This window comes from Lynx rufus, unplaced genomic scaffold (assembly GCF_022079265.1).
Source record: "Lynx rufus isolate CCGP_SWC_20201006 ecotype Redwood Valley unplaced genomic scaffold, mLynRuf1.p SCAF_4, whole genome shotgun sequence".
NCBI classification, from domain to species: Eukaryota; Metazoa; Chordata; class Mammalia; order Carnivora; family Felidae; genus Lynx; species Lynx rufus.
Genome location: NW_025814856.1, coordinates 76,871,180 through 76,891,215, shown reverse-complemented (window position 1 = coordinate 76,891,215; position 20,036 = coordinate 76,871,180). Strand labels below are relative to the sequence as shown.

Genomic DNA, 20,036 nt, shown 5'->3' with positions numbered 1-20,036 from the left:
ATTTTGAATTTCTTTTTGTGTATAGTATAAGAAAGTGGTCCATTTTCATTCTTCTACATGTTGCTGTTTAGTTTTCCCAACATCATTTGTTGAAGAGACTTTTTTTCCCCCATTGGATATTTTTTCCTGCTTTGTCAAAGATGGATTGACCACATAGTTGTAGGTCCATTTCTGGGTTTTCTGTTCTGTTCCACTAATCTATGTGTCTGTTTTTGTGCCAGGACCATACCGTCTTGATGACTACAGCTTTGTAATATAGCTTTAAATCCAGAATTGTGATGTCTCCAGTTTCTTCTTTTTCAGGATTGCTTTGGCTATTTGGGGTCTTTTGTGGTTCCATACAAATTTTAGGATTATGTGTGCTAGCTCTGCGAAAAATGCTGTTGGTATTTTGATAGTGATTGCATTAAATGTATCAATTGCTTTGGATAGTATATTTGTTCTTCCAGTCATGAGCATGGCATGTCTTTCCATTTCTTTGGAACCTCTTCAGTTTCTTTCATAAGTGTTCAATAGTTTTCACAGTATAGCTGTTTCACCTCTTTGGGTAAGTTTATTCCTAGATATCTTATGGTTTTTGGCACAATTGTGGATGGGATGGATTCCTTGATTTCTCTTTCTGCTCCTTCATTATTGGTGGATAGAAATGCAATTGATTTTGTATCCTGCAACTTGACTGAATCTGTGTATCAGTTCTAGCAGGCTTTGGTGGAGTCTTTCAGGTTTTCTACATAGAGTGTCATGTCATCTGTGAAGAGCGAAAGTTTGGCTCCTTCTTGCTGCTTTGGATGTCTTTTGTATCTTTTTGTTGTCTGATTACTGAGGCTAGGACCTCTAGTGTCATGTTAAATAACAGTGGTGAGAGTGGACATCCCCGTAAGCTCCGTGACCCATGCAGAAGGAGGGTGATGTGCAAAGAGGAAGATGAAACCTCGTAGATCTGATCGAAAGAAGTGAGACAGGCCCATATGGCGGCGGTGCATTGCTGAAAGGGACCTTGGAGCCCCCAAGGGAGGCAGGAAAGTTCCGGGTGGAGCAGGAGAGGATTTACAGCAGGAGGGAGCAAGACAGGATTCTTGGAGGAGGGACACTTGACTGGGTTGGAAAAGGGAGGGCCAGAGCTGGTGAGGAGGGAGGAAGCGTGGGTGTGGTTTGACAAATGGAAGTAGGTGAGTTGAGCCACAGGCTGGGTACCACAGAGGTGAGCAGTGAGAAGTAAGGTCGAGGCTACCTGACCCACGGCCTGAGTCACCAGTGTGTACGGTTTGATCCTGAGAACACATGTGACATCCTCAGAGAATGCTATAGGAAACATCACAATAAAAACTTTATGTGATCTGCATTGTTTTCAACCTTGTGTGTCTCATGACCCGGATATAGCTGCTTTTATTATTATATAACATATATTTTTTTTTCAGGCAGAAGCTGACAACATTGTAACTTTGCAGTCATTTAGAGATAAATGTGAACCTGTTTTTCTCTTTAGTGTTGTAAGTATCTTCATCATCCAAAATATACCATCAGATTCCAATTTACAGTTAAATATTGTAAAATTACCGTGGTACTATTATTTTCTGATTATAATAATTGCCGATTTTTTTTTTGCCTTGTCTTTCCTTGTCTATTAATATATTTGGTAACCTGACCTCTAGAAGCCTGTAATGGGTTGAGGAGGTTAGACTACCACACACTGAGTTTATCAGCAAAGAGAAAAATAAGACGGTATTTACCTTTCCTGAGGAAATAATCAGAAATTGGTATGCTGAATGATTATTTACAGGAGTGAAAAATAAGAAATTTCCTAGATATGCAGTAGGAGAGAATTGGTTGTAAGTATTTGTGTATAGAAATACAAGGAAACACCTATATGATCACTATTTTATAATATATGTTGCTTTGATCTCTGTATGTAGAAATGTGTAGAAGGAAGAAGACAGGAAGCGTATTCACCAAATTGTTAATAGCGGTTTTCTATGTATGGGGGAAGGATGCAATATTTGAGTTTTCTTCTTTATACTTTTTAATATTTTCCAAATATTCTGTGATGAAATACAACTTTAATAATCAGGAAGACATGGTAAGGGCTGTTTTCTAGAAGGAGAGTATATACAGTTAAAAGCTAAGTTATGTGGCCTGGAGTGTAGTTACTGCAGAACCCGAAAGTGGGGATAGTAAGGAAAGGCTTCCCAGGGAGGGCTTGGACTGTTCCTCTGCTATTGGATACTTCGATTATTATTATTTTTTTGTATTAGAAATAGCTATTTAAAGACATTTCTTGGGTACGGGCGCCTGGGTGGCTCAGTTGGTTAAGGGCCCAACTCTTGATTTTGGCTCAGGCCATGCTCTCATGGTTCATGAGATGGAGCCCCGTGTTAAGCTCTTCACTGACAGCATGGAGCCTGCTTGCGATTCTCTCTCTCCCTCTCTCTCTGCTTCTCCCCTGCTCGCTCTCTCAAAAGAAATAAAGAAACATAAAAAAAATCATTTCTTGGATATAACTTTTTGCTTCTGTTAAATAAGTCCCTTGCAACTATTTCAAGGAATTGAATTCCTAGGTTCATTGAATATTAGACGTTGCCTTCAGATCTTGCTCTCAGTTGGACATGTAGGATTTGATGATTTAGATGAGGCGTCAGCTGGCTTTTTCTGTAAAGGGTCAGATAGTAAGTCTTTTTAGCTTTGTCAAAATGCAGTCTCTGTGCTGGGTCACTGTTCGTTGACCCTGGGCCTAGACAAAGTTTCGGAAGCAGAGTGGGTAACACCCAGAGATGGGATTGGTGGGCTAGTATTAGGAACAGTGAGGAGACTCGTAGCAGTAGCAGTTAGGAACATGGAACCGAGGAAGACTGGCCAGGGGTAAGGCCACATAGAGGCTGGAGCTCTGGGACCGCATCATCACCCTGCAGGGTTAGTCAGGCCTGTTCAGTAGGCCCACCCTCCTTGACTGGACCATCCAGCCCAGTTATCTGGGCTCTCTTATCTGCAATCAGTGCCAGGAGGAGGAGTCCACCCTTCTTCCCAATCGTGCAGTGTTCATCCTTCGAATGCTCAGAATTTTCTTTTCCTGACTCAGTTCTCCCCGTTCTCCCCACAACGCTCACAAACCCTTTCATTGTGTGATGTCTGGAATTGAGAGAAGCAATTAGCACACTTCCTAGGCTCTTGAGTCGTGACTCTGGGCCTTTGCTCCATTTCCTTGACTTACCTTAAATCTGGCTCCTAACTTAGGACACGTTTCTCTGCAGCCCAGAGTGGTGACTGGTGTCTCAGATTATGTGTCTTGAGGCCAGAAGTAGAATTGGTATTCCCTTTACTTCTTCTTACTTTGATAACTTGCTTTTCCTTGCCAGTTAGAGGTCTTTCCCTTGCTAATTTAGCTATTTGGCTAAACCTCCTCTCCCCCCACCCGCGCTCCTGTCATTTACTGGACTTCAAATCAGTTCTGTCGATGACTGAGGACTTTGGCGTGTGCCTCAAAGGCTTCCTTTCAAACCCGTGTCCTGCCGTCACCCCAGGGACTTCAGCATCCACATTGGCAACCTGCCCAATACCCTGGCCTCTCAATTCCTGACGCCCTAACTGCCTGTAAACTTTTCTCCAATGCACCTCAAGCAGTTGCTCATGTAGTTATGCCTCAGATTTTATCGCTCCTTGCGATAACCACACCTATAATCCTTTATCTAAGAATCTAGTCTGTGAGCACACAATCCCCATCACATCATCCCTTGTTTAAAAAAAAAAAAAAGGTCCCCACAGGGGCTCTTTGTATTGCTCCCCACCCTTAGCTGACAAGAAATTCATTTCAGCAACTTTCCGCAGGAAAGGCTTTTGCAAGGTGCATTAGAAGGCCCCCAGAATTGTTGAAAAGTTCCTTTTAGTGGGGAATGGTAACTAGAATGCCAGTATTTATTTAAGCCTTTCTCACCTGGATCCTTTCAATGTCCTTTGAAGATGGTTCAATATTTCCAATTAAAAAGTAATACTTTCTTTGGTGCCACACCCCTCTCCAGCTATCACCCACCTCTTTTACCTCATAGCTAAATTTCTCAGAAGAGTTTGCATATTTAGTTTTACTCCACTTTTTTTTTTCACATTCCATGAATTCCTCAACCCATCCAATCTGCCTTCTGTCTCATTATTCAGGCAAATTTGCTGTTGCCAATGTACCCACTTACCAGCCTGTTGTTAAATACGTGGACACTTTGAGATTCATCATGCTGTACCTCTCACATGTATTGAATGTGGTGGCCGTGCCCTCCTTTTTTAAACATTGGCTTCTTTTGGCTTTGTTACTTGGTTTCCCTTTTGCCTACCTAGATGCTATTCCCCTCCATCACCTTTCCAGGTTTACCTTTCTTTAAAAATTTTTTTTAATGTTTAATTTTTGAGAGAGAGAGAGAGAGAGAGAGAGCATGAGCAGGGGTGGGGGCAGAGAGAGTGGGAGACAGAGAATCTGAAGCAGGCTCTGTGTTGTCAGTGCAAAGACCGACATGGGGCTTGAACTCATGAACCAGGAGATCATGGCCTGAGCCAAAGTTGGACACTCAACTGACTGAGCCTCCCAAGTGCCCCGCAGGTTTACGTTTCTTTATTCGGCCAGTAAATTTTGATCTTGTCATGCTAATACCTTCCTTAGAAAATTGTCTCCACACAGTTTCCATTGTCTCCACCTGTATATAAAGAACTCAAGTTTACATCTTCAGCCGATTCCTAGACTTTGAGCTCCAGAGGTGTGTATGCGACTGGTGTTCTGACATCCTTCTTGGGTGTCTCAAGGGCGTCTCACAAGGGACTGGTCCAACACCAGACCCGCCCCCCACCCTGCCGCCATCCCCAGGAAACGTGGTCTTCTAAGTGTCACCTCATTTGGTGCTTAACATCTTAATTTATCTACTTTCTTGACAAAAACATCACACCCAAAACACTCCAGACCTTGGACCTGTCAGTTTCATTACCCAAGTCTTTCTCACACTTATCTGCATCTTTCTGTTCTTTCCATCTCCGTCACCACAGCCATAGACTGAGCAATCATCTCTCTCATCATCACCTCTAGGATAGCCCTACTTTGTATACAAACATCTTCTCCTGCTCCCTTCTAACTCTAAACGTGGTAGGTGAAAGGATCTTTACAAATAACAGTTCTAATTGTGGTCACTGCCTCTGTTTAAACGATGCCTAAGGCTTCCCACTGCATTTAGGTTAAAGGCTGTGCTGTTCCATGACCCATAAGGCTCTGCATGGTCTGGTTCCCCTTCACTGTTGGGCCTTTTCTCATTCCAGGCATCCCCTCACTTTCTCAGCTGGCCTTCACATTTGCCATATTCCTTTCTGGCCTCAGGACCTTTGCATCTCTATCCCTTTTGTCTAGAATACTCTTTCTTCTCCATTTTGCCTACTTATCTCTTACCCATCTTACACATTTTAACCCTGATATCAGTAAGCACCTTTGCTGATCTCTTTGACCATGACAAATTCTTGTAGATACTCCCAGTGCTTTGTACCTCTCTTGGTGGTACTTGTCATGAGTGTTATTTTACATATTTTGTCTGTGTTGGTTTTTTTTCCCTCCTTTTTTGTGATGTAATTAGGCCATGTACCAAGACTGCCATTCCATGCCATCATGCCTGGTATTGTGCCAGTAGACAGATTTTAGTAAATATACGTTGAAAGATGGATGAAAGAGGGCATAGTGTCAATAATAATTAGAGAAGGCAAGGTTGGGAGGCCTGTACAGAACTGTTGAATGTAATTCAGGGCTGCCTTGCCTTTGGTTGAAGGAGGACAGGCAACGTGGAAGCAGAAGTCAAAGAGCTGAGATTTTTAAATCAAGACGTACTTTTACATCACTAATACTTTATTTTAAAATGGCTAATTGCAGGGGTGCGTGGGTGCCTCAGTCGGTTAAGTGTCCAACTCTTGATTTCAGCTCAGGTCATGATCTCGTGGTTCATGAGATCGAGCCCCACGTCGGGCTCTGCACTGACAGTATGTATTCGGAGCATGCAGTCTCCCTCTCCCTCTCTTTTTTCCCCTTCGCTTTCCCCGCTTGCTCTCTCTCTCACTCTGTCTTTCAAAATGAATAACGAATAAATAAATATGAAGAGAAAAGATTAAAATGGCTAATTGTAATAGCTAAAAAGAATTGATGGGGGTGTGAGGCCACATGGGGTGACTTAGTCAAGTTGAATTCCAGATTTATCCTGAAAATGAGTTTCCTTTATGCTTTCTTTTCCCTTATAGAATGGCAAAATTATCGCAAAGATCATTGGTGCAAATGCCCCACTTGTTAATCAGAAAATTATTAACTTGATTGATGAGGAGAGGAAAATTGAAGCAGGTGAAATGGTTCGCCCTCAGGTAATACTTTAGATTACTGACTATTTTATTCTTAAAAAAAAATTTTTTTTTTAATGTGTATTTTTGACAGAGAGACAGGGCATGAGTGGGGGAGGGGCAGAGAGCGAGGGAGACACAGAATCTGAAGCAGGCTCCAGGCTCTGAGCTGTCAGCACAGAGCCCGATGTGGGGCTCCAACTCACGGTCTGAGATCGTGACCTGAGCCGAAGTTGGTGCTCAACTGACTGAGCCACCCAGGCACCTGCACCCTTTTTTTTTTTTTTTTTTTTTTTTTTAATGTTTGTCTCAGGTATTTTTTAGTTTCTCTTTTGATTTCTTCTTTGACCCATTGGTTGTTCAGTAACATGTTTAATCTCCACAGATATGTGAATTTTCCAGTTTTCTTTTTATAGTTGATTTCTAGTTTATTTCTAGTTATTTCTAGTCTATTATTGTGGTGAGAAAAGACGCTTGATACGGCTTAGCATATGATCTATCCTGGGGAATGTTCCATGTACACTTGAGAAGAATGTATATTCTGCTGCTTTTGAACGGAATGTGTTGAAAATGTTAAGTCCATCTGGTTTAACATATAGTTTAAATCCACTGTTTTCTCACTGATTTTCTGTACGGATGGTTTATCCATTGCCGGGTATGCTGAACCCACGAACGCTAGCTCTGCTGGCTGCCAGAACCAGGCTATAAAAGGATGTGTTCTTTTGGGGTGGGGTGCCAGGTGTGTGCTCAAGCCATGTTCATGTGGATATCAGCCACCTGGATCCGGGCAGAGAGAAAGTACAAAGATGGCGCCTGCTGGCCTCCCTGGTCTCCAGAAAGGATTGCAGTCAGCTGCTAGTTCTGTGTTAGTTTAGGAGCTTGACTCCCAGGCTACAGCTTTCAAGAGTTTCAAATAGGCTTCTTTCAGAGAAAAATTGGGCATGTCATTGAGCTGCTGGTACCCTGAGCCTTGATAGGATGGCCACAGCCTGTTCTTACTGGCCTGTTAAGAACTGTTTGTTTACGGTGACCCCCTGGGACTCATGGACACAAGCCCCAGTTGGCTTTCAGAGCCAGGCATTTTGGGGACCCGTCTCTCAGTTGGAAGTCTTAAAATCTGGGGCATTATATGTTGAGTCCAAACCTTTCACTCCTCAGGGAGATGCTGGTTGTTCCCTCCCAATGGTGTGTCCCTGTGGTGGGGGTGAAGTTTATGGTCGAGTTGTATCTCAAGCTCTCCTACCCATTTCAATATGGTTTTTTCCCCCCTCGTTTACCAGATGGGTAGGAGCTGCTCAGGCTTTCTCTGGGTTTCTTTCAGAGGAAATTTGTTTGTATATAGCTGTAGATTTGGCGTGTTTATGGGAGGAGGTAAGTTCAGGAGCCTTCTGTGTTGGCATCTTGAATGGGAATCTCAAGAAATATTATGAGAGAGTTACAAACAATAAGACAAGGCTTAAAAACATTGAGTCATTTTCCCAGAAACCGGCAGCCAGTGGATGGCGAAACCAGAATTTCATGTCAGGCAGAGTGACTCCTGAATATAAACTCCTAATGGCTTAATTCTATCCAGCTTTCTCTATGTGTGCTCTGTTTTGCGTTTGTATTGTTGTTGGTCTGATTGTCCTCACAGGATGAAATCCTGTTTTAACTAATAGCAGTGTGAATGTAAGAAGTGTATTGATATATTTATTTTTATTATTCCATTTTGTTGACTGCTTTTGCTATTTAGCTTTCTTATCTAATTGTCTGGTCTAGCACAACCCTGTCTGATAGTAATAAAGTGCAAGTCATGTTGTGAGCCACATCCATGATTGAAAATATGATACTAGTCACACTGAAAACAACAGAAAAGAAAGAAGTGAAATTACAAATTTTAAATCCTGTGTATTAAAAAGATTTCCACTTAAGGATGTACTCAATATAAAAATAAGGTATTCTACAATCATTTTTTTTTCATATTAAATCTTTGGAATGTGCTGTGTAGTTTTCACTTATGGCACATCTTAATTTGGACTAATTTCATTTCAAGGCTGAAATAATCTTATGTGGTTAGTGGCTGCCCTGCTGGCCAGCATACGTTCAGCAACTATAAAGTCAGATCAATCTGAAGTTATAGCTGGCATGATTATCTGATTCCTGATTATAGTAAGAACAAATGCTTCCAGTATAGTCATTTCCATACATTTGGGGGTCTTTATTTCATTGAGACTCTGACATTATGCATTCTCTTGCCAAAAAATGTATATATGTAAATGTCTATACCTTTCAAGTAGTTAAAACAGAATCACAGAAGCACTTTAAGGGATTCTCAAAAAATTAAGGCACCCCATCCCCATCCTTCCTCGTTTTTTACCCTATGGTAGAAAATTGGCTGTTGTTTTGAGCAGTACAATTTTTTTTTTATAAGTTAAGGAGGTATTTTTGCTGTTGCTAGTTTACCAAGAGTAATGGTCAGGATTAGATCTAGAAACTCATCAAATGCCCGTTTGATCTATAACATGATAATTGTGTATTTATCGCTTTCTTACTTATTAATCTCTGCTTCTTTCTTATTTTATTCCTTGTGCTCTTCTTAAATTTTAAGGTTTTTTGGTTGTTGATCATTTTCCAAACAGCATATATGCATGGTTTCTGATAGCCTTCCCACCCCAATCATTTTCAACATTCCTTACTTTATTTTAGTGGGAAGATCAGGAAAAGTAGTGTTAGATAAATGCAGGCACATTCCCACTTTACCTTCTATCCCTTGGATTATAGATATTTATTAGAAACAAAATTTCTAAAAATTCTTTTCCTATCATATTAAAATATAACTTCTACTTGCATTTCTCTTCCACAGTATCATGAAATTACGTTTGTGGACTCAGATGCGGAAGATGGTGAGGAATCACCCTATGAAAGTGCCGGTGAGTAAATTTCCTTCAAAGTAATGGCAAGGGATTCATGTACATGGATGCTCATTAAGGCACTACTTGCAAGAACAAAAAGCTGGTGGTGACATCAATGTCATAGGTAAGGGACTGGTAGGCTAATATGAGACTCCGCTATTAAAAAGCAAACTTTTTTGCTCCTCTTGCCTTTCCTTTGGTCTCTGTTTCTGAAGCCTTTCTGAGGTTACCTGGGACCGGGCATTCCTGTCCCCTGTGACTAACTAGACAGCAGCTTCCTCTTATTTCATCCTTCATCATCTTCCAGAACCTCATGAAAACAATTTCTTCCTCAATGACCCACACACCGGTTTACTTTCCAGTTAACGATCTCGTGTGTGGACTGTCTGTGTAGGTGTGTGAGTGTGTGTTCATACCTTGGAGCAGAGACAAACAGCGTGCTCAGCGAGCTGTTATGCACTAAAAACTCATCAGAAGAGTGTGTAGATAAATGTGGATAAATCTCTAGATGGTCAAATCCATCAGTGTGTAATTTTGCTTGCATTGTAGCTCTACTCATCAGTGATACTGAGCTGGATGAATCATGGGTGTGATTTTAATCCGTTGTATTAAAATAACTAGTGCCTACCTAACTTTTTTTTTTTTTTCTTTTTGCCTGTGGACCACCAATTGTTGTGAATGTTTGACCTGCATGCAAAGATAGGAGCTGCACTTTGGTTCTAAGCAGAAACTCTTTGGTAGTTGGAATGCTGTAATAAGAGCAAAGCTGTCAATGGACGCACATTCACTGGACATTAACAGTTCACATTTCTTTTTTTTTTTTAATGTTTATTTATTTTTGAGAGAGAGGGAGAGAGAGCATAAGTGGAGAAGGGGCAGAGAGAGAGAGAGGGAGACACAGAATCCGAAGCAGGCTCCAGGCTCTGAGCCGTCAACGCAGAGCCCGATGTGGGGCTCGAACTCATGAACTGTGAGATCATGACCTGAGCTGAGGTTGGACGCTTAACCGACTGAGCCACTCAGGCACTCCATATTTTACATTTATAATTGCCAAATCCTTCATTATTTGTGTCAAGAAAATGAAATTCTTCTATTTTTTTTCCCTAGAGCAACTATACAGTATTGCTATTATCAAGCCCGATGCTGTGATTGCTAGAAAATCTTTAGAAATTAAAAAAAAAGTAAGTGATATTTTCCAACCTTACTTTAAATTAATTGCAGCATAACAACCTCTTAATTGTCAATTTAGAGACAAGCTTACTGTTTAGAGTAAAATAGAGCATAACAAATTTCTGGTGCTAGTTATCTTTAAAGGCTCTGAATGTATTGTCTTTACGAAGGCTGGGCCTATTCAAGCATCTTTATTTAAATAACTCTGCTCTACCAGTGTCCAATATTAATGATAAAAATTATAGCCCTCATATTGGATTATAACACATGTTCTTCCCGTTTAGTTATTAGCAGCACAAACTTGTTATAAGCTCACATTGGTTTGTTTTGTTTCCTGTATGTTGTGACAAATGCAGGGTCCTTTTTAGATACATGGGAGTGTAAGGAAGCATTTATTGTTTTGCTTTAGAGCCAAAATAAATTTTTTTAAGAGAAAAATTGTATTCTTTTTTTATTTAAAAAAAATTTTTTTTAACGTTTATTTATTTTTGAGACAGAGAGAGACAGAGCATGAACGGGGGAGGGTCAGAGAGAGAGGGAGACACAGAATCTGAAACAGGCCCCAGGCTCTGAGCTGTCAGCACAGAGCCCGACGCGGGGCTCAAACTCACAGACTGTGAGATCATGACCCGGGCTGAAGTCGGACGCTCAACCGACTGAGCCACCCAGGTGCCCCGAAAATTGCATTCTAATCCAAAGGTCAGCAGATGTATAGGGCCAGAGAGTAACTGTTTCAGGTTTGTGGGGCATATGATCTCTGTCACCACTGCTTAACTGCCATCACATTGAGAAAGCAGCAATAAGCAGGATGTATACAAATGGGAGTGGCTGCACTCCAACAGGTTTTATTTCCAAAATGAGGCAGTACTTTGCTGACTCCTTAACAATGACTTGGCGTTGAAACAGCGTCAGTAAATTGAAATTTGAAAGAATGTTGTCTGTGAAATAGAGGATGTCACCTAGGGAGCTATCAGGAGGGATTGGAGGTCTCTTGATGAACTTCCCATCATGCATTCTTTCTTTAGCTACAGCAGTGTTCTCGTTGACTGAACTACACTAAAGTAGAAGGTCCATGATCATAGTATTTATGGTCTCTTCCATTTGTTAGTTGATTTAAGTAATATCACTCTCTAAGGGTAGCCCTTTCCTTCCAGATTTTGGTGTGTATGTTGGGGGGGGGCACAAAACTGTACCCCAATCCCCCGTATGTTTCTTACACTTGATAAAGTTTTAAGAAATAATATCACAATGCAATGATTTACTCTTCCTTATTCGAGTGTGTTTGAATAGCTAGGACACGGTAACAATTTTTCAAGATTCTATAATTCTTTTTAAGTTGGGGCAGTACAATTAATCATAAGTTCATCTTGATCTTTTTGTTGTTTTGACATAGTAAATAACATTTCAGATATGTAAATTACAAGGATCTCCTAAATACCTCACCTCTCTGGAATACAGTAAAGGGCTAATAACAAACAGGACAAAAAAAAATCTAAAGAGTGCTTTGACAGGGAGAGAGCCAAACCATAAGAGACTCTTAAAAACTGAGAATAAACTGAGAGTTGATGGGGAGTGGGAGGGGGGTGTGGGTGATGGGCACTGAGGAGGGCACCTATTGGGAGGAGCACTGCGTGTTGTATGGAAACCAATTTGGCCATAAATTTCATATTAAAAAAAAAGAATGTTTTGAATAGAAAGAAAATGAGCACACTATATTTTTCAATTAGGGTAAAGGAGAAGTTATTGAGTTTAAATATTTCTTGGATTTTATTTTCTGTTGTCAGACTCTAAGTAATGTAACAAAGACATGATTTAAATATTTAGAAGTTATTCAAATGGGAAAGTCAGAAGAGGGTTCAGAAAGATGTAAGTCGTGCTCTGCCATATCAACAAGACAAATGAAAGCAGAACCAGTAGCGTGTTGACTTTTATTTTATTTGATTTTATTTTACTTTACTTATTCTATTTATTTATTTTAAAACACTTTTAAAACATTTGTTTTTTAACATTTATTTATTTTTTGAGAGAGCATGAACTGGGGAGGGGCAGAGAGAAACACAGAATCTGAAGCAGGCTGGCTCCAGGCTCTAAGCTGTCAACACAGAGTCCAAGGTGGGGCTTGAACACACAAATCACGAGATCATGACCTGAGCCAAAGTTGGACCCTTAACCCACTGAGCCACCCAGGCGCCCCAGGTGTTGACTTTTATAATAGAAGCAAAAGGTACCTGGTGCTGGATACTCCCAGGTCAAAAAGAGCTCAAATTATTGGTGTTGTTTAATGTAATTCCTGAGTTGCTTTGAACCCGGATTATACTTATATTTCATCGTTTAGTACCTCATTAGATTTGTCTTATTATTCTCAAAACTTCTCTTTGTTTCATTTTACCATACTTGAGTGGCACACAAACTGGATTTATCATTAATTTAAAGGTTTTTTTAATGATAAATCATGACTAAATGTTAAATTCTATCCTTCCCCATAATTTGGATAGTTCTTTTTTGTTTTTGTTATAAACTATACTAGATTATGAGTTAAAGCCTCAACAAAGGAAAGCCTTTTAAAAAATGTTAAAACAATTTTGAAGATAGATGGTTAAAAAAATGCTTATAAATTTATGTTTTTATGAATGATTCAGAACATGATATTTTCCCTTGAAATTTAGTTAGTTCTTTCACATTTTGGGGAAAGTCACTTAAATAATAGAAATACTGAGGGGCACCTGGGTGGCTCAGTTGGTTAAGCGTCCGACTTCGGCTCAGGTCACGATCTCGCCGTCCGTGAGTTCGAGCCCCGCGTTGGGCTCTGGGCTGATGGCCCGGAGCCTGGAGCCTGCTTCCGATTCTGTGTCTCCCTCTCTCTCTGCCCCTCCCCCGTTCATGCTCTGTCTCTCTCTGTCTCAAAAATAAATAAACATTAAAAAAAAATTTTTTTTAAACAACAAAAAAAAAGAAATACTGAGGAGTCTCTGGTTCAAGCCTTGAAAACTGAAATATAGGAGGCCTGAAAAGGGCCTTCTTTGTTCATGTATTTTTAAGCCTCTTCAAACCTTATGGACCGTATTGAAGTATTTTACCTGAAAACTCATTCAAATCGGTTAAGCACAGGAAACAAATGTCCTTGACTTGTTTTACATGTGGTCCCATAACACGTCTGGATCTGACCTTCCTCTCTACTGAAAGATTCTCGAGGCAGGATTTGTCATAGAAATAGAGGATAAGAGAGTGCTCACTGAACAGCAAGTAAGGGACTTCTACGGTCGAATAGCAGACCAGGTAAGAAAATTAGAAAAAAAAAAAAAAGCCACTGTGTTTTCGAATACAGTGTATATTTTGAATCCATATTTTATCATTTTTATTAAAAAAATATTTTTTTAATGTTTATTTTTGACAGAGAGAGAGAGACAGAGCATGAGTGGGGGGTGGGGGGGGGAGTGGGCAGAGAGAGAGAGAGAGACAAGAATCCAAAGCAGGCTCCAGGCTCCGAGCTGTCAGCACAGAGCCCGACGCGGGGCTCGAACTCACAGACTGCAAGATCATGACCTGAGCCAAAGTCGGATGCTCAACCGACTGAGCCACCCAGGCACCCCTGAGTCCTTATTTTAGAAAAACAAATGGATAAGTCTAACCAGTCATATTAGCTTCTGTTGTCCTGTTGGGGTCCATATCGTGGTAATGCCAAAGAAGGCGGTGATGCAGTCTCCAGTAAAAACAGTGGCAGCTGAGCGAAAGCAGATGGTCCAATTGTATTTTGTTGGAGTGAAGACCTATTTAACTTATGTCCTCTCAGACTTTCTGCATTGGCCTCTGGAAGTGAATAGCCAGGCCTTTCCTATAGATTTTTATCCCAGGTTGAAGTCTCCTTGTCATAAAGGCTCACAGGGAAGCTTTAATCCTCTCATTATCTGAAAGCCTGTGTCTGGAGCTATTTTCTCTTTTGCCTGGGGGAGTATTAAGAAAGACAGTGCTGTGTTCGAGAAAGTTCAGTGGTTTAGGGGTCAGAAGACATAGCTTCCAGAAATGTACTGTCCAATATGGTAGCCATTAGCAACTTGTGGCCATTTGAATTTAAATTTATTAAAACCAAATCAAATGAAAAATTCAGAGTCTCAGTTGCAAGTGCTCAGTAGCTGCATGTGGCTACCTCTGTTGGAGAGCACAGAATGTGTTTTGTCATCAGAGAAAGCTCTAGTGAAGAGCACTTTGTCAGCTGGCTGTGACACTCCAACCATCTCTCTTGGCCCCAGGAAAAGGTTGGACCGGCTGCCTCAGTATCACCTGGGAGCTTTTGAGAAAATCTAATTCTAAAGCCCCATCCTAAACCTACTGAATCATGAACTCTGGGATTGGACTTTCCAAATCTGTGTTTCAGCAAGCCCCGTCAGATGATCTGGAAGCATCCTGAATTTCGAGAATGGTTATTAGATCATCTTTAAGATCAATCCCTGTTAGCTGTGAACCTCTATCCTTCAAAGATGTGTTTGTTAGCAGTGGGCTTATAAAGAGAACACTCCCGGGGTGCCTGGGTGGCGCAGTCGGTTAAGCGTCCGACTTCAGCCAGGTCACGATCTCGCGGTCCGTGAGTTCGAGCCCCGCGTCGGGCTCTGGGCTGATGGCTCAGAGCCTGGAGCCTGTTTCCCATTCTGTGTCTCCCTCTCTCTCTGCCCCTCCCCCGTTCATGCTCTGTCTCTGTCCCAAAAATAAATAAACGTTGAAAAAAAAAATTAAAAAAAAAAAAAAAAGAGAACACTCCCTTGCCCTGTGATCGTGAAGGGGAGGATGTTGCTTGAGTTGGGTGGTGGCTGCCATTTTTGTCAATCCATATCAGAAGCCTGAAGTAGGTAGTTTATCCTCTTATTTTGTAGCCTGACTTTGAAGATTTTGTCCTTTTTATGACAAATGGCCTGAGCCATATTCTAGTGATATCTCAAGGAAATGAAGAACAGCCTGCCTGGGAAGAAACTGAACCCAATACCGAGACTGAAACTAAAGTGTATGAGGATCATCACCATGAGGTGGCCCCACCTACGCTGAGGAAGGAGAAGCGGTACAGGTAACTCGAGACCATTTACATCCTATGAGGACGTAGTGAAGCGTAGTGTCCAAATACCTCAAACACATTTTGAGGTACACATTTAGAACACACATTTTTACGTTGGAACCACAAGTATTTCTTCCAGTCAATCTAAAAAAAGTGTATATTCAGCAAAGCTGGGATTTCCCTGAAAGTGTATGTCAAGAGGATTAGAGTTTACGTTTGTCTTTCTAAAGCTGGGCACACCAGTGTGGCCTCCCAGCCTGGGGCCCCAGGGATAGATTGGGACCATGTGTAATCCCTGCCAGGCCTATCTTTTCTGCTGTCTCCCCACATTCACTCCCACTTGCCCCGGGTCCTAAAGACATCAGATGTACTCTCCCCTCTTACTTTAGGCAGTTGGTTATGAATTGCTAAGAACTGAATGGTTGTATGTTTTCACTGATGGGTTTTTAAATAGTTGAAAATGAATGTAATATATACAGTCCTGGTTTCATGCACTGGCGTTTGTGCCTTTTATTCCCCCGAAGACTCAGAAAGTCCACTTTAACCCAAGAGTCATCGGAACTATGTCTGAAAGAAAGGTGGGTGAGAGTCTCTGAGTCTTGAGATTTCATCATGTGGCTGGACAGAGCATCTTCATTGCATTTTCTGGCCAGGAATCTCCAGAACTTTCCTTGTTGTCCTACTAATGTGTGCAGTAGCTTTTCTTGACTAGCTACATCTGCTGGTTCCTACCGATGCTTTTTAGGTAGCAGGAACTAATGTCATTCGTTGCAAGTTTTCAGTGGGATAGAGGGACTTATAGGTAAGTTGGCTGCTGACAAAGAGCTTTGTAAACAGTAGTACTTACTTTCACAGTTTTAACAGGGAATGATGGTCAGTGGTCAGAGGGAAGGTTTGGTGGGGAGAGTTGTGCTCAAAAAGATACCAGGCTTCATACCAGGACTTCTGAGCCATTAAAAAAATGTCCTGTGAAACCCTCATTGTTAGCAGCTGGCATAAGAGAAGTCAGTATTCCACTGGTGCCATTGTTCTGGGGCAAGTCTGTGTCACATCTGACTTTGGAAAGCATTTGTCTCCAAACGTTCGATACCGGCATAATCAGATGAACGATTTAGGCAATTGGCAGGGTGGGCATGGAGTGAGATGTGTTAATCTTGCTTTGGCAAAGTCTGCGGTATTTCCTTTCTGAACTTAGAGACTCTGTTTGCGTTTGGCCCGTCGTTACTCTGAGCAGTGGCCACCAGCAGGCAGCATGGAGTGGTGGGGTTCAAGTTTGTTTGTCTGGGAATCTGTTTTCACAGCTCTTGTTCTGGAGGCAGAGCATAACAGGGGCTGTGTACAGCTGCTGTGATTTTTTTTTTTTAATGTTTATTTATTTTTGAGAGAGAGAGAGAGAGGGAGAGAGCACAAACAAGGGAGGGGCAGAGAGAGAGGGAGGCACGGAATCTGAAGCAGGATCCAGGCTCTAAGCTGTTAGCATAGAGCCCGATGCAGGGCTCAAACTCATGAACCGCGATATCATGACCTGAGCTGAAGTTGGATGCTTAACTAACTGAGCCACCTAGGTGCCCTGCTACTTTCATCTTTTAAGTAAATCTAAAACCTAAAGGATAAAGAACTAAAACTCTCATGAATGATGTACCCATTTGTTCACTGTTTTTCTTTATGGCCGCCCTTCCCCCACCTCAAAGCCTCCTCACCTTCCTCTATGGGTATTGGGAGGAGGGAGTACCGGTGGGTGAGGAAGAAGGGAAATTAAAAGCAGGACAGTTAGACTGGGAGTGGTAGGTCCCTCCTTCTGTGAACATGAACAGAGCTCCCCGTCTTTGTTGGAGTGTTTGCCCTATGGAGAAAAACTCCCATGTGAACCCACATGGTTTGGGAGAACTTTCTTCGTGTTGTCAGTTGCCCACTGGACCCCATGGCTGGCCGGGAGGAGGGAGTAGGAATCAGGAAAATGGTTCAGGCATCCATGGTTTTCATCCACATTCCAAATTTGTTCATGATGACTTCTGATTATGGCACATATATTATCTGTTTACATGTCTGTCTCCTTAATCAGTATATTAAGAACGCAAAGGTCAGAGTCCTTTATCTCTGCTTTCTGGTCATTCTACAGAAGAGGAAGGGCATGGTTCTACTAGCTACATTGTCCAGAGTCATATAAGTAGTTCCTGGCCATTTTCACTAATTCATTCACTCCTGCCTTCCTTCATTCACTCATTTATTCTGTTATGCATCCTTCCTTTATGTAGTATTTATTAAAGTCCTACTATGTGCCAAGTCTTGGGGATACAGAGATGGGTGAAAATTAAACGATCTCTAAAGTCCCTTTTGCTCTAAATCCTTATGACTGACTAAAGATGATAGTTCCGACCTCCTATAATATATTGCATTTCTCTGGCCACACAAAGTGTCTATTGTATTCTTAGTAACCTATTTATCTCCTATACATGTCATAGCTTGTAGAGAGCAGGTTTTTCTTTTAGAAAACTCTCATTTAAATTAAAGATAATAGGTGCAATTTCTAAAATAATCTTTAAAAGTATTTCTGGGATCAGAGCAGTCTGAATACTATACCCCTACTATCTATTCCCATCTCCAGACCTTTCTTGCCTCTCTGGAATCAAAGGGAACCTGGACTAATAAGCATCTGGCCACAGGTGAGGCCTAGAGCTCTGTGTACAGAACGAAAGAGAAGGGGAGGGGACAGGTCACAGGGGACAAGAATCTGGAGAAAACCACCAGCCTTGGGAAGAACAAACACAGACTTGTGACTTCCCGGGACCAGGTTGACACTGAACTTCACTGGGCCTTCCTGACCCTCTGAAAGCCCAAGATGGAGCTGAGTGGGATTACTGAAATGCCCTGCCTTTGAGGACCAGCTCCATAATGGCTCTTACCAGAGGAACAACAACCTGCTCGCTGGTAGCCTAGAGGTCATTCTGGCCTTTCAGCCATAGGGTTTCCATCACCTAAGACACTCAAAACCAGGTGTAAGCCCCAGTAAACAAACCAAGAAAAATGACTGTCTACCAAGGGGAGCCTAGTGGCCGAAGGAAGATCTACACAAACACCAGAACACAAGCCCAGTGAAAAAGAACTACTAAGGATAGAAAAGTCCTCAAGTAAAATAATAGTAATAGGAGTTATCATCATAGTAATACTTGCGATCCAAGTGCTACATACACATAAAAAGAGACTTCCCATTTGAACTATAAAATAAATTATGATTTGAACTCTAAATTCAGTCTGATAGTCATTTGAGACTCGGTTTAATGCCTTGGAAAATCAGATACAAGAAGTAGCTCAAAGGACAGAAAAAAAATGAGACAGACTTCATGAGAGCAGACCAGAAACAACGTGGAGAATGTACTGGAAAGATCAATGTGCTAATAAGAGAGATTCCATACAGAAAAGAAAGAACAGATGAACAAGCTATAACTCAATGAATAATAGGGAAAAAATTTCCTGAAACGAAGAAACACATGCATTTGCCGACTGAAAGGGTTTACGGTGGCCCAGTCTCGACTGATGCAGAGAAACACAGATACGGGAATATCCTGGAAAGACACACTGTCTGCCATTTCCAGAGACAAAGAACAGCCCGTGGTGTCCTTAGGATGTCCAAAACCCAAGCAGATAATTTCCTTAACACCCTCTCCTCTATATGACAATATTATTTTTATTTTTATAAAAATTTTAAAGGATTTTTCTGAGAGGGAAAGAGTGTGAGTGAGTGGGGGAGGGGCAGAGGGAGAGGGAGAGAGAAGCTCAAGAAGGTTCCACCAGCATGGAGCCCGAGAGAGGGCTGGATCTCACAATCGTGAGATGACAACCTGAACGGAAATCAAGAGTCGGGCGCTCAACTGCCTGAGCCACCCAGGCGGCCCATGACAATATTATTTTTAGTACTAGCTATTAAGCAAGACGATAATAGCCAGAAAAAAACCCCATAAATAGTGAAAATTGCCCTTTACAAAATTTTGTGTATATATGAACATAGAAGCAAAAAGTAAAAAATGAATATTGTAATATCAAAAATGAAACAATAGGTTAATACTGTTTAATTATATTAATATGTTTTCTTAGAAAGGAAAACATTTGCATACTTATATATATTAGTCTATCACAGAAACAAAGTGCAATTTTTGTTTGCAAGCCTTAAGTTTTGATGATTTGCTAGTGACATTCTCAAAATTGATCTTCACTGGATGTCAATAGAGATACGTAAAATTCCTGTTTCCTGATAAATTCCAGAAATTGCAATCTGCCAATAGCTCTTATTTTAGAATTGATTCTTATATGCAGAGTAGAAGCTAGAGTACACTGTTTATTAAATGTAAATAATAAAAATGCCAACTTGAAGCCCACACATATATTATTAAAATTAAACACATTATAACCACAGGAATTGTTCAGAATGTGGAGAAAAGTTTTTTGTTTTTGTTTTTTCAAGGAGGAGTAGTAACATACCACTAACGCTATTTAGAATTGCTGGTGCATGGTGATGCTAAGAAGCAGCCCAACTTTTAGTTTAAAAATTGGTTTAAGGGGTGCCTGGGAGGCTCAGTCGGTTGAGTCCGACTCTAGCTCAGGTC

The 20,036-nt window shown here is 41.2% G+C and overlaps 1 protein-coding gene across 1 annotated transcript in view; it reads left to right on the top strand.

Moving 5' to 3' along the window:
* The window catches only part of NME8 (NME/NM23 family member 8), a 56,398-nt gene that overhangs the window by 7,853 nt on the left and 28,509 nt on the right, over positions 1–20,036 (top strand). The window contains exons 5-10 of the mRNA XM_047096721.1: positions 1,419–1,490; positions 6,241–6,357; positions 9,176–9,242; positions 10,332–10,405; positions 13,578–13,670; positions 15,260–15,447. Coding sequence (XP_046952677.1) covers positions 1,419–1,490; positions 6,241–6,357; positions 9,176–9,242; positions 10,332–10,405; positions 13,578–13,670; positions 15,260–15,447 — 611 coding nt within the window. The remainder of the gene's footprint in view (positions 1–1,418; positions 1,491–6,240; positions 6,358–9,175; positions 9,243–10,331; positions 10,406–13,577; positions 13,671–15,259; positions 15,448–20,036) is intronic.